The sequence below is a fragment of the Vanessa cardui genome, chromosome 4, assembly GCF_905220365.1.
Source record: "Vanessa cardui chromosome 4, ilVanCard2.1, whole genome shotgun sequence".
NCBI classification, from domain to species: Eukaryota; Metazoa; Arthropoda; class Insecta; order Lepidoptera; family Nymphalidae; genus Vanessa; species Vanessa cardui.
In genome coordinates this window covers 9833656-9851218 of record NC_061126.1, presented here as the reverse complement: position 1 = coordinate 9851218, position 17563 = coordinate 9833656, and the positions used below count along the sequence as shown (strand labels likewise).

The 17563-nt window shown below is 35.1% G+C and overlaps 4 protein-coding genes across 8 annotated transcripts; 2 read left to right on the top strand and 2 right to left on the bottom strand.

Moving 5' to 3' along the window:
• The first annotated feature begins 3437 nt into the window (after positions 1–3437).
• LOC124544325 (double-stranded RNA-binding protein Staufen homolog 1-like) lies at positions 3438–8057 on the top strand. 4 transcript variants are annotated; one of them, XM_047122825.1, is made up of 6 exons: positions 3438–3651; positions 4052–4136; positions 5281–5499; positions 6346–6645; positions 7034–7172; positions 7363–8057. In XM_047122825.1, exons 2-6 carry the CDS (start codon positions 4059–4061, stop codon positions 7626–7628), a joined length of 1002 nt encoding a protein of 333 aa, XP_046978781.1. In that variant the 5' UTR covers positions 3438–3651; positions 4052–4058; the 3' UTR covers positions 7629–8057. The 4 variants fall into 4 exon arrangements, with proteins under 4 accessions (XP_046978781.1, XP_046978778.1, XP_046978780.1 ...); XM_047122822.1 differs by having other exon boundaries at positions 7034–7190; XM_047122824.1 differs by having other exon boundaries at positions 3440–3506; positions 7034–7190.
• Positions 8058–9506: 1449 nt separating this feature from the next.
• Positions 9507–11650, bottom strand: LOC124544327 (double-strand break repair protein MRE11). Its single transcript, XM_047122826.1, has one exon. It carries the CDS (start codon positions 11394–11396, stop codon positions 9528–9530), a length of 1869 nt encoding a protein of 622 aa, XP_046978782.1. The 5' UTR covers positions 11397–11650; the 3' UTR covers positions 9507–9527.
• Positions 11651–12402: 752 nt separating this feature from the next.
• LOC124544018 (protein lin-9 homolog) lies at positions 12403–14860 on the top strand. The gene is made up of 2 exons (XM_047122388.1): positions 12403–12489; positions 12821–14860. The coding sequence occupies exons 1-2, from the start codon at positions 12471–12473 to the stop codon at positions 14515–14517; spliced, it is 1716 nt and encodes a 571-aa protein (XP_046978344.1). The 5' UTR covers positions 12403–12470; the 3' UTR covers positions 14518–14860.
• LOC124544019 (nuclear pore complex protein Nup50) lies at positions 14859–17541 on the bottom strand. Of its 2 annotated transcripts, XM_047122389.1 has the most exons (3): positions 17398–17541; positions 17025–17222; positions 14859–16900 (listed from the first exon to the last, which is right to left on the bottom strand). In XM_047122389.1, the coding sequence occupies exons 2-3, from the start codon at positions 17193–17195 to the stop codon at positions 15362–15364; spliced, it is 1710 nt and encodes a 569-aa protein (XP_046978345.1). In that variant the 5' UTR covers positions 17196–17222; positions 17398–17541; the 3' UTR covers positions 14859–15361. The 2 variants fall into 2 exon arrangements, with proteins under 2 accessions (XP_046978345.1, XP_046978346.1); XM_047122390.1 differs by lacking the exon at positions 17398–17541 and having other exon boundaries at positions 17025–17391.
• Between the last annotated feature and the right edge of the window lie 22 nt (positions 17542–17563).

The window sequence follows — 17563 nt, the reverse complement described above, 5'->3', positions numbered from 1 at the left end:
AAACTCTTTTGTGTCAGAAGTTGACAGCTGACGACTAGTGTAAAAGTCATGGCGTGATGGCACGGCGCCTTTCACCAGGCGGAAAAGATGTAGGCAGTGCCGCAGCTTGTGCTGTGGTGCGCGTGCTCTTTATCTACACCTGTATTCTATTCATTCACTCACTATTGTACTGGGGGCGCCGTTACCTGCGCAATCACATCCGAGCTACTCGTATGTAGTTAAAACATCACATAAATCTAACAGTAAACTTCTATGCTGAGACCATGGTTCGTCATCGAACAGTTCCTGGTGATAAAGTGACTCAACAAATTTTACTCGGCTCGGCGTGGCTCGCATTATTTTATATGTTGTTATTGACATTGTTTGAGCTAATAGAACTAATACGGCCGAAACCGAAGCATTTGAAGAGTGAGGAATGTTTTATAGATCATAGACCTTCATACACGTCGACCTACTTCAGTTAAAATAAGTCGTTACAACTTTAGAGACGACCAATGACAATATTAAAATATTAATATCGTTCTATAATTTGTAAAATAAAAACAATGAATAACAACCAAGAGTTTGCTTTTTTCTTTACGATTCATTTTAATTCAGTAACGTATAACCAAATTCAGTAGCTATAGGTACATTTCTGTTTGCTAAGTCAAACCTCGTTTAGGTTCAAAGTGGCAAATGTGGCAGTTATCTTGAAAATAAGGATACACGTTAAAAACTCATTACTGAGAAAAAAAACAACTTAATATTGGAAGTTAATCGTGCAAATCGTCTATTTTGTTGTATATTTTGTTAAATAATATATTTGTTTGCTATTTCAAAAGTTCGTTAATAGCGAAAGATCCCAGGGCCGCCAGACCATCGCCTCCTTCTGAATGTGGTCTGGCCGGGGTCGCTATGCCAGCGTCTCTATTCCGGCGTAGTGAGGGCGATGGCGCTGTACGGTGCCCCGATCTGGATAGACGCGACGATAGGGTCATAGCGGTGAGAGGCATCAGAGGGTACCGTACGATGTCGTGGACTGCGGCGACACTTCTCGCGGGCGATCCGCCCTGGGAACTCCAGGCGGAGGTGCTTGCGGAAGTGTACCGGTTCCGTGTCGAGGCGAGGGACCGCGGCGACCGTCCAGGGTCGGCGGAGATCGGGCAGATCAGGGCTCTAGCCCAGCAAGCCCTGATCGCCCGATGGCAGGAGGATCTGGGGTCTCCCACGGCGGGCCTAGCGACAATGGAGGCGATCCGTCCCCACTTAAGTCGCTAGGTCGAGAGGAAGCACGGCACACTGTCGTACAGAATGACGCAGGTACTTACCGGACACGGATGCTTCGGTAAGTACCTACACGGGATAGCGTGGTGGGAGGAGTCACCCTCCTGCCACAAGTGTGGTGCGCCAGTGGACACGGCATACCACACTCTGTACGAGTGTGCTGCGTGGGGGCCCCAGAGGCACATCCTTGCGGCGACTATGGGCGGAGACCTCTCGCTGTCGAGCGTTATCAATGTCAATACATGACTCATTCAGTCTCATGCGCGTAGATAAAGCCCTCGCGCTTCTACCCATAGAGGCATTAAAATTAATTTTAGGGGATGATTGGCCCCTTGGATCGGTCTGGCTTCTTGTAAAAGGTTTTAAAATAGTTGTCTGGTGGACATATTTAAAAATGGAGCATCAGAATTTACGTGAAGTTAAGTAATTATTTTGGGAGCTTAAAAGAGTCTGCAAAGCAATACGACCGACGGAAAGTGTCTGGGAGTATTGACGACTTATTTTTAAGGATATTGCCTTACATACCCTTTAAGAGGTTATACTTACATTGTTCCGTTAAAAAAAGTATCTGTTCAATCTGTTAATTTTAGTATTAAAGTATTAAATGATTTCGTTAACTTAAGCTGGTGGTGGGAGTTTTTTATAACTGGCCTTTCATTTCACAGATCAAGAAGATATCATGCTTTTTAGTTAAAAACATAAAGTGATTTTCCTGTAACAAGGTTCAGTACAACGATTTCTTATAAAAAACTTCATCAATACGCTTAAAATTATCGAAAAATAATTATTTTTTACCCTCCCTCCCTATAAAGCGAAAAATTAATTCGAAAAAAAAATCGACTTACCCCATCGTGTGGGGTATCGTTAAAAAGGTATCTTTAAATACAATAAAAATTGCCTTAAAACAATGTGGATCAAACCTCCCAGTCTCGAGATATATACTAATACAAAATTTAAATTTGAGGGCCCCCCCCCCCCCCATAAACTTTTGAAATACTATTACAATAATTCTGAAATAAAAATGTGCTTTATACCTCCAAATAAGTACTTTCAACGAAAACTATAGCGGACTCTGTATCTTACATAATTATTTTTATACAACTCGACCAACTTATGACGTGCAGTTGCCCCAACTAAATGGTAATGTATGGAAATAACTACCTACAAACTATGAAAATAAGTAGGAATGATACATAGCCACATACAGAAATAGGCCAGGGTAGAAAGAGAGATTGCTAAATTTCCATCTTATGGCCCATCTTGTAGCTACGGAACCCTTTCATGCGCGTATCCGACACGCTCTTGCCCGGTTTTTTTTACTTTTAATATTCAATAGTCCCATACACCTGTTAGGCTAGTTTTATTTTTTATTTTAGTTAATTCCCTTCCACGGTAGCCCCGTTGTAATAGTTTTTGGAAGTCTTATACGGTACAACTTTGCGGTTGAAAGCCTGAGACTTCTCTTTAAGGTCTTACCTTTAAAGACCATAAATTTGTTACTCCATAACAAACGGTACAGCTAATTTAAAAATTTTATATTGAATTTTTCAGTACCTATAGGTAAATGTCATTTATTTATTCTTTCATATGGGTGAAATATTTTTTGCAGAAAAACAAGAAGTAAAAAAATGAAAATTATTTTTATTTAATGTCATTTAACTTTGAGAATAACTATAACATATGGTGGTATATTTCCTACGTTAGCATCAACAGAATTATCACATCAAATATAAAAAAAAAATCAAATATTTTTTTCAACATCTTCGCTGTTAAACCAGTGTGACAGCCCGTAACGGCAACTTCGGGTATTCCCCTCAAGATGGGAAAGAAGGATTTTAAGATGTATATTTAGAGGAAAAATTAACAAAGGCAATTATAATAAACTAAAAATAATGTTAATTATTTTTATCATTAGGATTATTATCTTGTTAATAAAGCATGTGTATAACATAAAATGCTCCTACAAAATAGGGGAGGGATTTTATGGTACTAAAATATATTCGAAATTAACTCTAAAAAGCGGTACATCCATTATCAAATCGAAACTTTGTAGATTAAAAAAAACAAAAGCTTTAGGGCTTTTAAATCGATATTTAGGAGAATTTGAAATAGTTCATGGGGAAGATTTTATATAAGTTGGCATCACAGAGGACAGTTGGATGTCAGGGAAAAATGCTAGTGCTGTCAACACGAGCTAATGAATCAAAAAATAAACATTAAACAATAATGTAATATATACCCGTGTACGTCATTAAATAAGATATATTAATTATAAGCAAGTGATAACTTTAATTTAATATAATATTGAGCAGTTAAGTTAATTTGTCCACTCCGGTTGGTGTTGTGACAGTTTTTTTCCGCTGTATAGGTATTTAATGATAACATCAGGTATCTTACAAAATATTTACCTATTTGTATTTAAAAGCATACCTTCTAATAATTAATGATTTGATTTAATCGAACGAAAAGATTAAGGCTTAAATAAAATGTGTTAGTTGCAAATACTTTTAACATAATCAAGTAATCAATTCCGATTGACAAGACATGGTTGTAAACTCTGTTCAATACATTAGTAGGAATAGTGCAATTTCTACTTATTGTATAGATTTGTGGAAGTGGATATTGGTTAATTATTGATCGTGCAAATTGTTTACCATTAACTCAATATATGTATGTCTTCTTGCCTTTATGTATGTACAATATACATACAGGCAAGAAGACCAAAGAGCTCTCTATCTACATTGATGTAAATTGGTTATTTAGATAATCTTATCTTTATTCTTCTTAGCACGAAAATGAAAACAGCAGTGACGGTTTTGCAAGAGCTGATGATCAAGATAGGCCAACTGCCCAATTATGAATGCATATCTCAAGTAAGACTGTGTCTACGCCTTTTACTTTTAAAAAATATATATCTACCTAGTGACATCATATTAATAACTTATATTCAAGAAATTGATGAATATTAGCTATAATCACAATTTAAAGTAAAGAATAACGCCTAGGAATGTCGAACATGGTCTTAAGGAAACAAAAGTACTTAGGTATTATAACCAACGCACCAAATATTTTGCAAGTATTGAAATAACATTCCTATAATAACCTAACCTAAAATGCTTTGTTTGTTTAGATATTGAAAAGATAAATATTGTTATTTAATTATTAAAATTAATTCCTTCATTTCATACGTTTTGTTAAAAAATATTAAGGGAAAAACCGACAAAACCATAGTGGGTATGAGAGACTTAGTTTTCTGTTAGTTTTGCATAATCAAATGTATAATTCAAAGCCTTCCAGCAAAATGGACAAAAGAAAACACAATTAAATTATTATTGTTATCAGGGAACAATTTTTTAACATTATTCAACACTGGGTTCCCCAAAATCATGTAGCCAATTTCTAAAACCAATCCTTTGTTTTTGCAGTGGTGTTATTAAATAAGTACTGAAACATATGATACTTAACCCACACATTCATTATTACAATAAATTACTTAAGACCTTCCTGTGATACACAATAACAATGAATAATTGACAAACTGAATTATCATTGTCATACAATATCGGTTAATCTTTTCATACCAAGAAATCAGCATGCATTATGATCAGGGCCGTATTTAGGGGAGGGCAACCGGGGCAACTGCCCTGAGGCCTCCACATTAGTGGGGGCCACATTTTTGAGCAAGTTAACAAATACCGAGATATAGTCAAAATATAATAATGTTATTATTTAATATTTTAAAAGTTAACGATACAAGTAAATCAATCATAGCTTAGTGATTAAAATGAAAAAGTAATTAATTCATGATAATATAATTATTAGGTTGTTCACGCTTCTGTTTGTCTAGGGCCCTCACTGCTTTGTAGCCCGGGGGCCTCCATACCTTTAAATCCGACTCTGATTATGATTTGTAATTATTAATAGGGTAAGGTAGTTTATGCAAGATGGCTACAACAGACGAGTCAAAACTTCATATAACTGATAACATATTTACTTTAATAATATAAAATATTTCAGTCAGGTCCTCAACATCAGGCCACATTTGAATACCGGTGCACAGCACATGGGATTACAGTAACTGGACAGGCACGATCTAAAAAGGAAGCAAAGCAAGAGGCAGCTCGACGTATGCTTATGCAACTACACACGCATGGCGTCCAAGTGCCGCCGCCCTTTGCCTCGCCGCCATCGCCGCCACCCCCTTCGCCCCCCTTGCCCTCAGATGACCCTGCTCTGGTAGTGCTACCGATTATAACATATAGGTTATATGTAGCTATAATTATCCTACTACTATTATAAAGGCGAAAGTTTGTATGTATGGATGTTTGTTACTCTTTCACGTAAAAACTACTGAATGGATTTGAATGAAACTTTACCACAATATAGCTTATACATCAGAATAACACATAGGCTACAATTTTTGAGGTTACTAATGTGAGGTCGTAAATAAACCCATTTTTTGCGCTTACATTTCAAACGCTGACTGAATCCTACAAGATAGATCAAAACAATGTACTACAGTATTGTACAACTTAAAAAGTTCTACAAAAAAGTCCGTGATGGTATATGTTTATCTCTTAGGAATAACCCACAATAACCATTTTTTATCCTTTACTTTGTACGAGAAATATTGGCTTGTTTACGAAGCGATTTTAAGCGATTACTAGACTAGACGGGACGAACCTGACGTCCACGCGAACGAAGTCGCGGGCAAAAGCTAGTAACTACATATTTATAAAATGGGTTGTCCGTTAATGTAGGAAGCTGAGAGTCGAGATGGCCCAGTGGTAAGAACGCGCGCATCTTAACCGATGATTGCGGGTTCAAACCCAGGCAAGCACCGCTGATTCATGTGCTTAATTTGTCTTTATAATTCATCTCGTGCTCAGCGGTGAAGGAAAACATCGTGAGGAAACCTGCATGTGACAAATTTCATAGAAATTCTGCCACATGTGTATTCCACCAACCCGCATTGGAACAGCGTGGTGGAATATGTTCCAAACCCTCTCCTCAAAGGGAGATGAGGCCTTTAGCCCAGCAGTGGGAATTTACAGGCTGTTGTTGTTGTTGTTGTTGTTGTAGGAAGCTGGCCCATCACGAGGCCCCTGTGGAACTACAGGAGGCCCGGCTGTGGACTCGCGCAGCTACGTTGCGCTGCTAAAGGAACTCTGTGAGGAATACCGACTGGGCGAGCCGGAGTATGAGTTGGTTAGCGACACAGGCCCACCGCACCAGCGCCGTTTCACTATGCGTGCGCGCTTGCGCATGCACGAGCGCCAGGCCACGTCAACTACTAAGAAAGCGGCGCGACAACTTGCCGCCGAACACTTGTACTCATATCTTCGAGAAAACCTCGCAAGACTTACTGGAGATTTCGTAGAGGTATCGTCTGACATTACACGGTCAAACTGTTCCTTCCTGACTCAAATCAAATTAAACATTATATATAATCGCGATCTTTGTATGGTACATATATATTCGACGACCTCCATGGTCGAGTGGTGTGTACACCGGTTTTCATGGGTACGCCACTCTAAGGTCCCGGTTTCAATTCCTGGCCGAGTCGATGTAGATTATCATTAGTTTTCTATGTTGTCTTGGGTCTGGGTGTTTGTGGTACCGTCGTTATTTCTGATTTTCCATAACACAAGTGCTTCAGCTACTTACATTGGGATCAGAGTAATGTATGTGATGTTGTCTCATATTTTATTTATTATATATTTCAAAGCTTTATTTATATTCATAAATACATTTTGGTCACCGTCGACAGGAAGAGGCCCTGGCTCGTGCTCATGAGAAGCGATCTCAGGAGAAGCGCGCAGAAGCAACCCTGCAGCGCTTCGCAGAGCGCTCTGAGCCCACACCCTGGCGTCATGACCTTGGCCAGCGCCTCTCCAACTATCACCTCGGTCTGCTAACACACATTGGTAACAACCCAACCGAATGTCCTGCCGCCTATATTAACCATTTTTTGCTTTATTGTAACTTTATAATAGTAACTGAAAATGTAGACCTATTATTTTTTTTTAACGATATACTGGCGGTAGGGTTCCAGAATGTCACGATCATGATCGATATTATTATAATTTACTATTTTAGATGAAGATCGTAGATCTCTGGGAGTGCAGGCATTGAAGGCTACTCAGGGCTGTGAAGCGGAGAAGTCGCTGGAGTCTGTGTGTAATGCACTAGGTCTGCGCGTGGAGCGCCCAGACTTGCCCACCTGTGGGCTGACCGTTTTTCGCTTGACGCCCACTTCGCCGACGCTCGCCTTCGCCGGCCATGAACCCACTACCGCCGCAGCCACTGCGCTGCGCTACTTGCGTCGTATGCTGTTGGTTCCTGCCTCGGGCACAGTCTGCTAAAACTTTTGAGAACATTGATAATACTGGTATTAATTATTATTTTAAATTAACAACCAGTTTCATTAACCAGTCATGTTAATTTGTTTTTTTTTTTTTCATATAAATTACTGCTCTGAATAGAATAAGACTAGGTTTAAGTATGTTATTAATAAACAACAAGTAATTGTTAATTCATTATAAATTTCTTGGAGGTATCATTATACTAGCGTGTTGTTTTTATTCATTTTGATATTATTTCTAAACTCCTGTAATGAATGTATGTAAGCTTGGAAGTCATACTGTAGAAAAAAGATTACAACACCTTACCTGAATTATTAAAGAAAACTAAAATCAAATGTATTGTAAAATTGATTACCAGATAAGCTACTAGTACTGGATTTATAAGTATATTTTTTTTAACTTAACAATACATATACATAATAAAATTAAGAGCTGTTTGTAATATTAAAACAACCGCTTTTTCCTAAATGTATTTGTATATACATATACAGTACAAATACCAAAAAAGATTTTTTCAAAGATTTTGTCTGTTTATTTCTGCTAATCTCTGGAAGACCTGATAGCTGATGTAATCAGTAACTTAGGCTACAACTATAACTTTTTTGTTAAATACAATCGCGCAAGAATCTCGGGCGCAGCTTGTATTTAATTGTACAATTTTATATTAGAGTTTGAAATTTTCTATAAAATAACATAACAGATGCTCTACTATTTATTTGTACCCAAAATGGTCCATCATCATCGCCATTATTATTTACTATATAAACTACTAGTTCAATTAATATGTAACATTATAATACTTATTCATTTATTTTAAAGATAATAAATCCGATGGAGCTTAAATTGATCCTTGCTTTTTCAATTGAAAATTGTTGTTATAACTTGATAAGTATATAAGATATAATTGATAAAATTGGCAAAGTTGTACGGGAATACAATATTAATTTGTCCCAGTAACCTGCTATAAGACCAAACAACTAAATTTAACACCATGATTCAAAAGAATTATGATTTACTAGCGACCTGGCTTCACAGGGGTGCAATACTGATACTAAACATACGGATTTGTTTATTTACGACATCACATTGCAAACTTCTAAAATTGTCAATGGATCTTTACTATATTGTTCATATATTACATACACAAACCTTCCCCTAGAATCACACTATCTGTTAAGAAAAACCGCATCAAAATCCGTTGCGTAGTTTTAAAGATATAGGGACAGAGAAAGTGACTTTGTTTTATACTATGTAGTAATGGAACTCCTGAACGGCTCACAGTTAGGGTGCGATATGGGGCTGAATTTCTTACTGTTTTTAATCAAATTTTGTGTGCGTGGTGTTATGTCATATGATGTGCGACATATATTAGCTCTTTTGCAAAGGTTTTTTACTGAGGTCGATTACAGCTCTTTCGAGTTTGTTACCATGTAGTTTATGACGCATGTATTAAAGCCGCATTTTCGAAAATCTAGTTTTGCTTTATTCGCAAGCATCTTTTGAAATTGTCCTCGAAGTAGTTTCTGACTTATATAAACGGCACGCTTAATCAATCCATATTAAGAAAAAATAAGTTAAGTCTACATCAGCTTCACTTAAAATCAAAAAATTAATAAAAATTTTAACAAAAAGAAAAATCGACTTCATACAAAACACTATTTTAATGAAAGTAAATATGCACTAAAAAGCGTATTCAACATATTTTTTTGAGTCCTCCCAAGTAAAATGAAATTAAATATGTACATTAGACTATTTAAAAATCGATTTACGATTATATAATATATTTGGATTTATTCCTATATTTGGAGTTGGTGTCAATTCTTAACAATATACTAATTGATAATTAATTTTGGAATAAATCATGGAAAAAATGACAAAAACAAGTGTAGAAATGTTTATTCAATCTGAAATTTCAATGTCCGATGATTCCCTCCGACGTCGAAATGATCTCTCTGCTATGAGGCTTTGTAACTTAGAGGAAGATTTCTGTGCTGCTGCCCTCCTTGGTGTGCGACGCTCTTGCACCGGCGCTGGCGTAGGTGGGGATGCAGTACGCGCTTGACCACGGCCGCGGCCACGACCACGGCCACCACGCGCGCCCCTCCCGCGCCCTCGCCCTGCCGGCGCTTCTTCGTCGCTTGATACTACAATCGACTCGTGTTTCGCCAGTGAAGACTGCTTGGTGGCAACTTCTACTTTCTTAGACGCTGTTGATATAAGAGTCTTGAGAAGATCTGCGTCAGCCGCGTCTAGCGATTCCTTACACAGTTTCATTCTGTCACTCACTTCCTCTGGAGTTTCGGCATTAGATTCAAGCAAGAAATCCACGCAGTGCTTACGATGAGCATCTAAAACGCGACGAAAAATGTCGTCGTCACGTTTTAACGTGAAGTCGCGAACTGCTTCGGTAACAGCTCGCACTGATAGAACTGACAGTCGCCGATCTTGCGGTTGCGCCTCGAAATAAGCACGAAGCAATGATTCTACATCAGTCGCTTCAGCAGCCACCCCACCTATATCAACTTCTTCTGCATTATTTTGGCCCAAATCTTTTCTTTCACGAATTTTTTTTTCTCTTTTCATAATGAGAACATCATTTGGATTTGCAACAAGGCCATTGAAATTTTGACCAAATCTAACACGATTAAAATCTTGTCCATCATGTTCATAGAAAACACTCAGCCTAATAAGTGGTAAAGCAGGTTGTTTTGGGTCACCACTTCGAATTGCATCAGCTTCAGTAATTGCTTCATGAACTTTCTCCTTTAAAAAATTTTGTACTTTTTCATTTTCATTTACACCCTCATCTCCGAGATTCTCCTCAGAAAGGACTATGGTCTTAAATATGAATGGGCGCACAGTTTTTAGTGGAAGGGGTGTTAATATATATTCTTTCTTATGTAGTTGCAATAATACACAATGCTTGGGTAGGGCTTCTCCAGCTGCCAATGAAGTAGCCACTGTGCTTCCCGGTTGGATAACGAAGAAACTTTCATTTTCTCTTTTTACATCTTTTGTAGCAAAAACTTGACTGTCATGTTCATGGCCCCATACAACTAGATCCAAAAAAGTGGGTAAGACATTTTCTGATATATAATTGCTGGGCCCTCGGTCTGCCCTATTCTGATGTAACACCAAGATATTAAACCATTCATTACCGTCTTCTATGAGTTCAAATGTTACTTTCTTTTCTGCAAAAAGTCTAGCAAGTCTCTGATCTTTTAAATGACTCAATCCATACAATGATAACTTTGTTTCACCCTTCTGTAGGAGTACTGGTGAAATTCGGACTTGAGTATAGTCAGTCCATTTCCCAAAGTAGTTAACAAGGCCAGTAATTGATAAAATGTCTAAAGAACTAACACTGCCGTGTCCAACTGGATCATCGTGATTTCCATGAATAGAAAGAATGGGGTATGAAACATTAAGATTTGGATCTTCATAGTTAACAATTCGTGAGAAATTTTCTAGCTGATCAGATAACACTTCGATATTGATAGGTTTGTCACCAAAACAATACTTGCGAATAATCTGGGTACATTTGAACATACAACTAGGGGACGGCTTTGCGTGGTCGAAAAGATCTCCACCAAGCAAAATTAAGTCTACATCATATTCAACGGCCAGAGAAAGTGTTTCTTCAAAGGCGATAAAGCTGTCTTCTCCACGTACAGCATCATTTTCAAGATAACCTAAATGTATATCTGAAGCTATTAAAACTCTTATGGTGTCGTCTGGCGACCAAGAGTTATTATCATTTTGCACCATATTGACAGAAGTAATTTATCATAAACAGTTTTAATTGGTGAAAAGGGGGTATTTTATTGCCTTTAATTTATAGACAGTAAAAGTTTAACCCAACTCTGTTGATTCTATGTTTATATTTTATTTGTATTCAAACGTAATTTATGACATTAGTACAAACTACAACAGTAAATAAAAATTGACATTTGACAAATAACACAATGCTACCATTCGATATTTCGGTTTCGGCAAACTAAATTTAATAAGATACTAAAAGTGTTTTATTAAAGTACTGATAAAATATGATCGAAGTTTCAAGGTTGTTCGTATTAGGCCGAACATTAAATTATTGAATATACATACATGCTAAGTTTCACGTGATAGTATATAGAGTTGTATTACAAATGATCGTATTTGCAATGTAAATTACATAATTTATTTAAGTTACCCCACATTAATTTTATTAAATATTTTTTATCGAAACTAATAAATAAACACTTTACATATTAATCAAATATAAATACTTTTTAGAATGTATGAACTATGAAGACAAAATTCTTATTCCAATAACAAAAAAACATAATCACTGCGTTTATAATATTTATTGACTTATATTAAAGAGTATGTTATTTAAATACACAGTATTTTATGAACTATGATTGATTACAATATATTCAATTATAATATCAAATAAACTATCATGATATTGATATTAAGAAATAATTTAATATAAGTAACAATAGTTTCACACTTCTTACTTTTGATAAATAGTTTCAATAATATAGGTAATATCAGATAGTTAACTTATGAAATGCTAAGCGAATTATCAAGAATTAAAACTATAAAAAATCAAAATGAATATCAAAACATTTTAATATCATTAAAATTTGTTATTAGTTGAAGAAATCAATTAAGGAAAGAAAAATTAGATTAAAAAATTATCCAGAACTTAACTATTTAAATTACAAAACAATTAAGTACAATTTTAAAGATTGTCAAATTATGTGTATACCTATACCATAATGTAAAGACCTACGTTGTCATTTGATAAAGTTGGCGCTCTCAATCTTCAAATTGAATCAAATTTACGACATCAACATGGCGGATAAATGGGAAAGTAAGTTTGTTTATGTTTTTTAATATTATAATTGTATAATTTTTCTATGCGCATAATACTTAATTTAAATTCTCTGAAAAAAAATCGGAATATGATCTTTTTTAAGCCGCCTAGAGTCGTCTACTTTAGAATGTACGATCTACAGCAAAGGTTCAAAATTTGAAAAAATTCAAATTTGTAGACGAATTGTCACTTTATTTTTAATATTTATTTTCAATTTGATAGTGAATACTTGTTCGTCACTTGACTTTTAGTTAGATAGTATACTTACAAAATATAACTGACAATTTTGCGTTAAGCGTTATTAAATAATTTATTGTTTCATCTCCAGACAATCATAACGATGAAAAAAATTCAAGCAAGTTTCAATATAGAATTAAAGATGAACCGATGGAGACTGATTTGCCCGATGAAGATGAAGAGCCTCCTGCTTTTGGACCGGCTGCTCTGGGACTTCACAGAGTGGGTACTAAATTACCGCCAAAACCAGCGCCAAGTGAACCAGTTCAGAAATTAAATGCCAGGGGAATGCCTGCCCGTATACGGAAAAAAAATAGATTTATATTCGTTGATGACTTCGTTAATACCTCACCACCCAGGCAATCTCCAAAAAGAACTCCTAAGATACTGGCAAAAACACCTAACAAACAATCAAGTGGCAAAAAACAAAAATCTCCAACAAAAACACCAAAGAATGTTGAAAGAAATGAAGATAAAGTGAGTAATCAATCACCAGATCGCAAGAGTGGTCAACGGATAGGTATGAGGCTGAGAAATCTGTTGAAATTGCCAAAAGCTCATAAGTGGGTTTGTTTTGAATACTTCTACAGTAACATTGATAAGGCTCTCTTTGATGGTGAAAATGACTTTATGATTTGTCTTAAAGAATCATTTCCTCAGTTAACCAACAAGAAATTAACACAAGTTCAATGGGCTAAAATACGAAGAATGATGGGCAAACCTAGGAGATGTTCTCAAGCATTTTTTGCTGAAGAACGTAAAGAGCTTGAAAGAAAAAGAAAATTGATTAGATATATACAACAGCGAAAAACTGCTGATATATGTGTTAAAGATTTGCCTAATGAAATACCCATGCAATTAGTTGTAGGCACCAAAGTCACAGCAAGGTTACGCAAGCCTCAAGATGGTTTGTTCACAGGTTGTATTGATGCGGTTGATACATCTAATAATACATATAGAATCACATTTGAGAGGCCGAAACTGGGAACACATTCTGTCCCTGATTATGAAGTTTTGTCAAATGAACCACCTGACACTATATGTTTATCTAGCATAACTCAAAAATTTAGACCGCGATATGTAATGCAAGAAATCTTTAATCTCTACCAACCCACTGCTCCAAACAAGAATAATAGCCAAAGTGATCCCATGATTGGATGTAATGATTTGTCAAAACACTTTGATTCCAAAATAGGTAGTTATCCATTTCCACTATTGGAATTAATAGTTAAATTAAATAAGATATTACAAGCTAAAAAGGGTAAAATTAATAGATTAAAAGAATATAATTGTGAGGCAGAGAAGAGAAAATCCTTTGGTCAAAGAATGCCAGAAGATTTTGAAAGAAAATATGCAGCAACTGTTATTGATCTTGAAAGAATGAACATGGATTTGCAAGAATATATAAATGAAATACAAATGTATTGTCAGCAAATTGCACCCGGGCCAAGCTTAGCTGCAATGTTGGCCCCTTCACATCTAAGAGAAAAATGTAGAGAAGAGGCAGCGGTTCTTGTAGAAAAAAATAACAATGGGTCTATTAAAGAATCAAATGTAATAGATCTTGTAACAGACCTGACTGCTTTAATGTTACAGGTTAAAAGTCTCTCAGATTCTGATCAAAATGCTTATGAATTAAGTGTCCTGCAAGGAACTATGGACCAAATAAAAATGAAACTAGAGCCTCAATATCAAAGACTGTTTCAAAATAATGTAGAACTTCACATGCAAAGAATTCAGATGGGCCTAGGTCAAATGATATCAAGTAGTTATATGGCAGGTACATAAAAGCACTAATATGGCTAAGATTAAAAATATCAATTATAACTTGTTATTGCTTTATGAATTTATAGACATGTGCTTAATGTTAAACAAAATTTATAAAAATAAGATAAATACAATTATGTATGTAATATTTATGGTTTTTGTTAAATTTTCTTCATTTTATTTTATTAAACATAAATATGTGAAATATAATTTATTGTCAATAAAATTATGCTTCTGTAACATAGGAAAGCATTACATTATTGTTCATATAAGATGCCTTATATTACCATTTTGTAACATAACTTGTGCTATTGTTCTCAAGAGGACTCTGTAGGAAAAAAAATTAAATAGAATTACAATAATATTTTTTTTATTTCTTAATTTTATTATACAGTTTACTTGTAAGTCCAAAGAATTCTTATTTCATTAAAAAATGCCAAGTACTTTCCGCTATATTTGGAAAGATCAAACAGCTAAACTAATAATTAGGTAAAATTACCAATATTAATGTCATTACATATAACAAGCTGTTTATGGAATAGTTGATTTTGACTGTTGGTCTAGTGATGGTGATAGAAACAAAATCAATTTTTTTTACTATCCTATTATACTACTCCTGAATAGAATACCATATAATGAAGTTAATGAAGGGCATGGGTAAAATAAAACAGTACAATATCATTAGGTTCACATACATGTTTCCATCTACAAGATTATTCTAAAATTAATTCAAAAGGAATGTAAACTGAAACAATTAATTGCTTAAAACTGATATGCAAATTGCACATTTTAATTCAATTACAAAATATGGAATCTTTGATTTTTATTTTATTTTTAAGACAATATACAACAGCATTTAAAAAAATTATGATTTGTATTTATTTAATGTTTCTAATAGTTCATCTGCTTCTTCAGATGTTTTTACTCTTATAAGAATAGATGTAGGTGGGGGTTTTGCATCTGGAGTAGGAATACAAACCATCATGACATTATTTTTACCCATACGCTGAGTAGGTATGGATGAACTCAATATCAAATTCAGTAGAACATTTCCTAAAGATGTATTGGCTCGTACAAGCAACTGATGCTTACCACTGTCTTCTATTTTCTTAACATACAGTGTGCCAACACCTTTATCAACAAAATTTCCATCTTTCTTTACAAATATTTTACATTTTTTATCATAAACACTATTTTCTTCTACAATAGGTGTATATTCAACTTTTGGTGGTTCATCTTCATTTTCATCAGCTTGTTTAGCTGGTTCCTCATTTTTCTGAATATTTGAATTAAAACTGAATGGTTTTCCAATACCAAATGAGAAAGGAGTACTTCCATTAGCATTAGCTGTGGTCGTTGCTGTATTCAGTGCAAATGGTGATGTGTTTGCAGATGATGTTTTTATTCCAAATGAGAATCCACTGCTTGGCGGAGTTGTAGTTGTAAAGTTATTTGTTGATACAGTGGTGGAATTGTTTAGGCTTGTTGTTGAATTTGATGTTTTTTCTGGAGATGTTGTACTACCTTTATTATTTGAAAATACATTTGAAGTGGGAAATACTGAGGCATTTGTGTTACCACCCCATGGTGAAGTAATTTTCTTATCAGCATTTGTTGGTTTATCATCAGATGTGTTTTCCGTTTTGCTTTTCTCATATTCACCTTGAATTTCTTTTAAATGTTTCTCATAATCTCTAAAGATAGGTGTTAAAATACATAAAGGACCTTCTTCAACATGTTTTTTGATCCAAGCTGAGACACTTTCATTTAGGCCTTTTAATTTACTGTAATATATCAACTTTTTATCCTCTTGAGTTTCTGACTTATTTGTTGACTTATTTTCTTCACTTGGTGGCGTACTTGAAACTGATTGTGTTTTAAATGGTGTTGTATTAGTATTTGTGGTAGAAAAAAGGGATTTTGTATTATTAGCACTTGTAGATGATGATCCAAATATGTTTGAAGATATCTGAGGAGCTGGTTTTTCAGCACTAGAATTTAATTTTGCAGTTGAACTGAAGGTTGCGCTTTGCGTTGATTGCATTTTAAATGGGCTCTCATTTGCTGCTGTACTAGGCTTAGATGCAGTGAACACTGACTGTCCAAATCCTGAAGTAGTTGTGGCCGCTCCAAATAAAGATGTCTCATTCATTGGTTTTCCAAAAGCTGATTTGGCTATAGGTGTTGAAGTTCTTGTCATACTGCCTATTCCGCTACTCAGAGAACTTGTTGTTGTTGCTCCAGTTAATGTAGCATTAAATGTGTTAGATGTTGCTAAAGTATCAGACTTTTGGGGTGATACATTAGAAGTATTGTTTCCATTAGTTAATTTGGCAAGAAAGTCAAACGAAGTTGGTTGTGTTTTATTAAAGCCACCAAAACCACTAAATACACTCTTTTTAGGCTGTGAAATAAAAAAAAAAGATTAATAAAAGGACACATTTGTATACCTAGCTGAAGACAAAAAATCTAAGTGTGTAATTTAATACGTATAATAACGCGACAGAAATTGGATATTTCAATATTACCTCTTCGCCAGTGGCCTGTGAACGTCTTTTAGCGGTCCGTATTACACGTTTTTCAAGAACTTCTTTAGAAGCCATTTTGAAACCACCTGTTTCCTCTTCTTGTTCGGCAGGATCATCCTGGTCCCAATTTTCATGATTTAACTCGGTTGTCGCCTGTCTTTTCACCGACATTTTTCAGGGCAATAGGCACAGTTTTATCTAAAAGACCAAAGTCATAAAAGCTATAGATAATTTATATATCCATTATTTTGGCTGAATCTTATGGTTATGCAGTATTAGTGCGACGAATCCTGAGAGAAACAATTCCAACGAATGTACTTTATAACATAATTATTTATTTATAAAATGTTGCACAATGACGATGAATTCGTACCTATTTGTATGTTGAATATGTCTTGAAAATGAAAGTTAAAAATTGATATGCCATTTATTAAATCTTAAGCGAAAACGAAAATGCAATACCGAATACAGATGATAAATGTTTCATTAAAAAGATGAAGCAATATTGATTTTTTTGAGGCTCCAATTAAAGTTAAAAT

What these genes read in the sequence shown, in the direction of transcription:
- LOC124544325 (XM_047122822.1), top strand. Translation starts at nt 4,059, where the DNA reads ATGAAAACAGCAGTGACGGTTTTGCAAGAGCTGATGATCAAGATAGGC. An exon ending in CCTCAGATGACCCTGCTCTG is followed by an intron (nt 5,500 to 6,345) that starts GTAGTGCTACCG and finishes TTGTTGTTGTAG; the next exon opens with GAAGCTGGCCCATCACGAGG. An exon ending in TTACTGGAGATTTCGTAGAG is followed by an intron (nt 6,646 to 7,033) that starts GTATCGTCTGAC and finishes CACCGTCGACAG; the next exon opens with GAAGAGGCCCTGGCTCGTGC.
- LOC124544327 (XM_047122826.1), bottom strand. Translation starts at nt 11,396, where the DNA reads ATGGTGCAAAATGATAATAACTCTTGGTCGCCAGACGACACCATAAGA.
- LOC124544019 (XM_047122389.1), bottom strand. Translation starts at nt 17,195, where the DNA reads ATGTCGGTGAAAAGACAGGCGACAACCGAGTTAAATCATGAAAATTGG. An exon ending in CACAGGCCACTGGCGAAGAG is followed by an intron (nt 16,901 to 17,024) that starts GTAATATTGAAA and finishes TTTATTTCACAG; the next exon opens with CCTAAAAAGAGTGTATTTAG.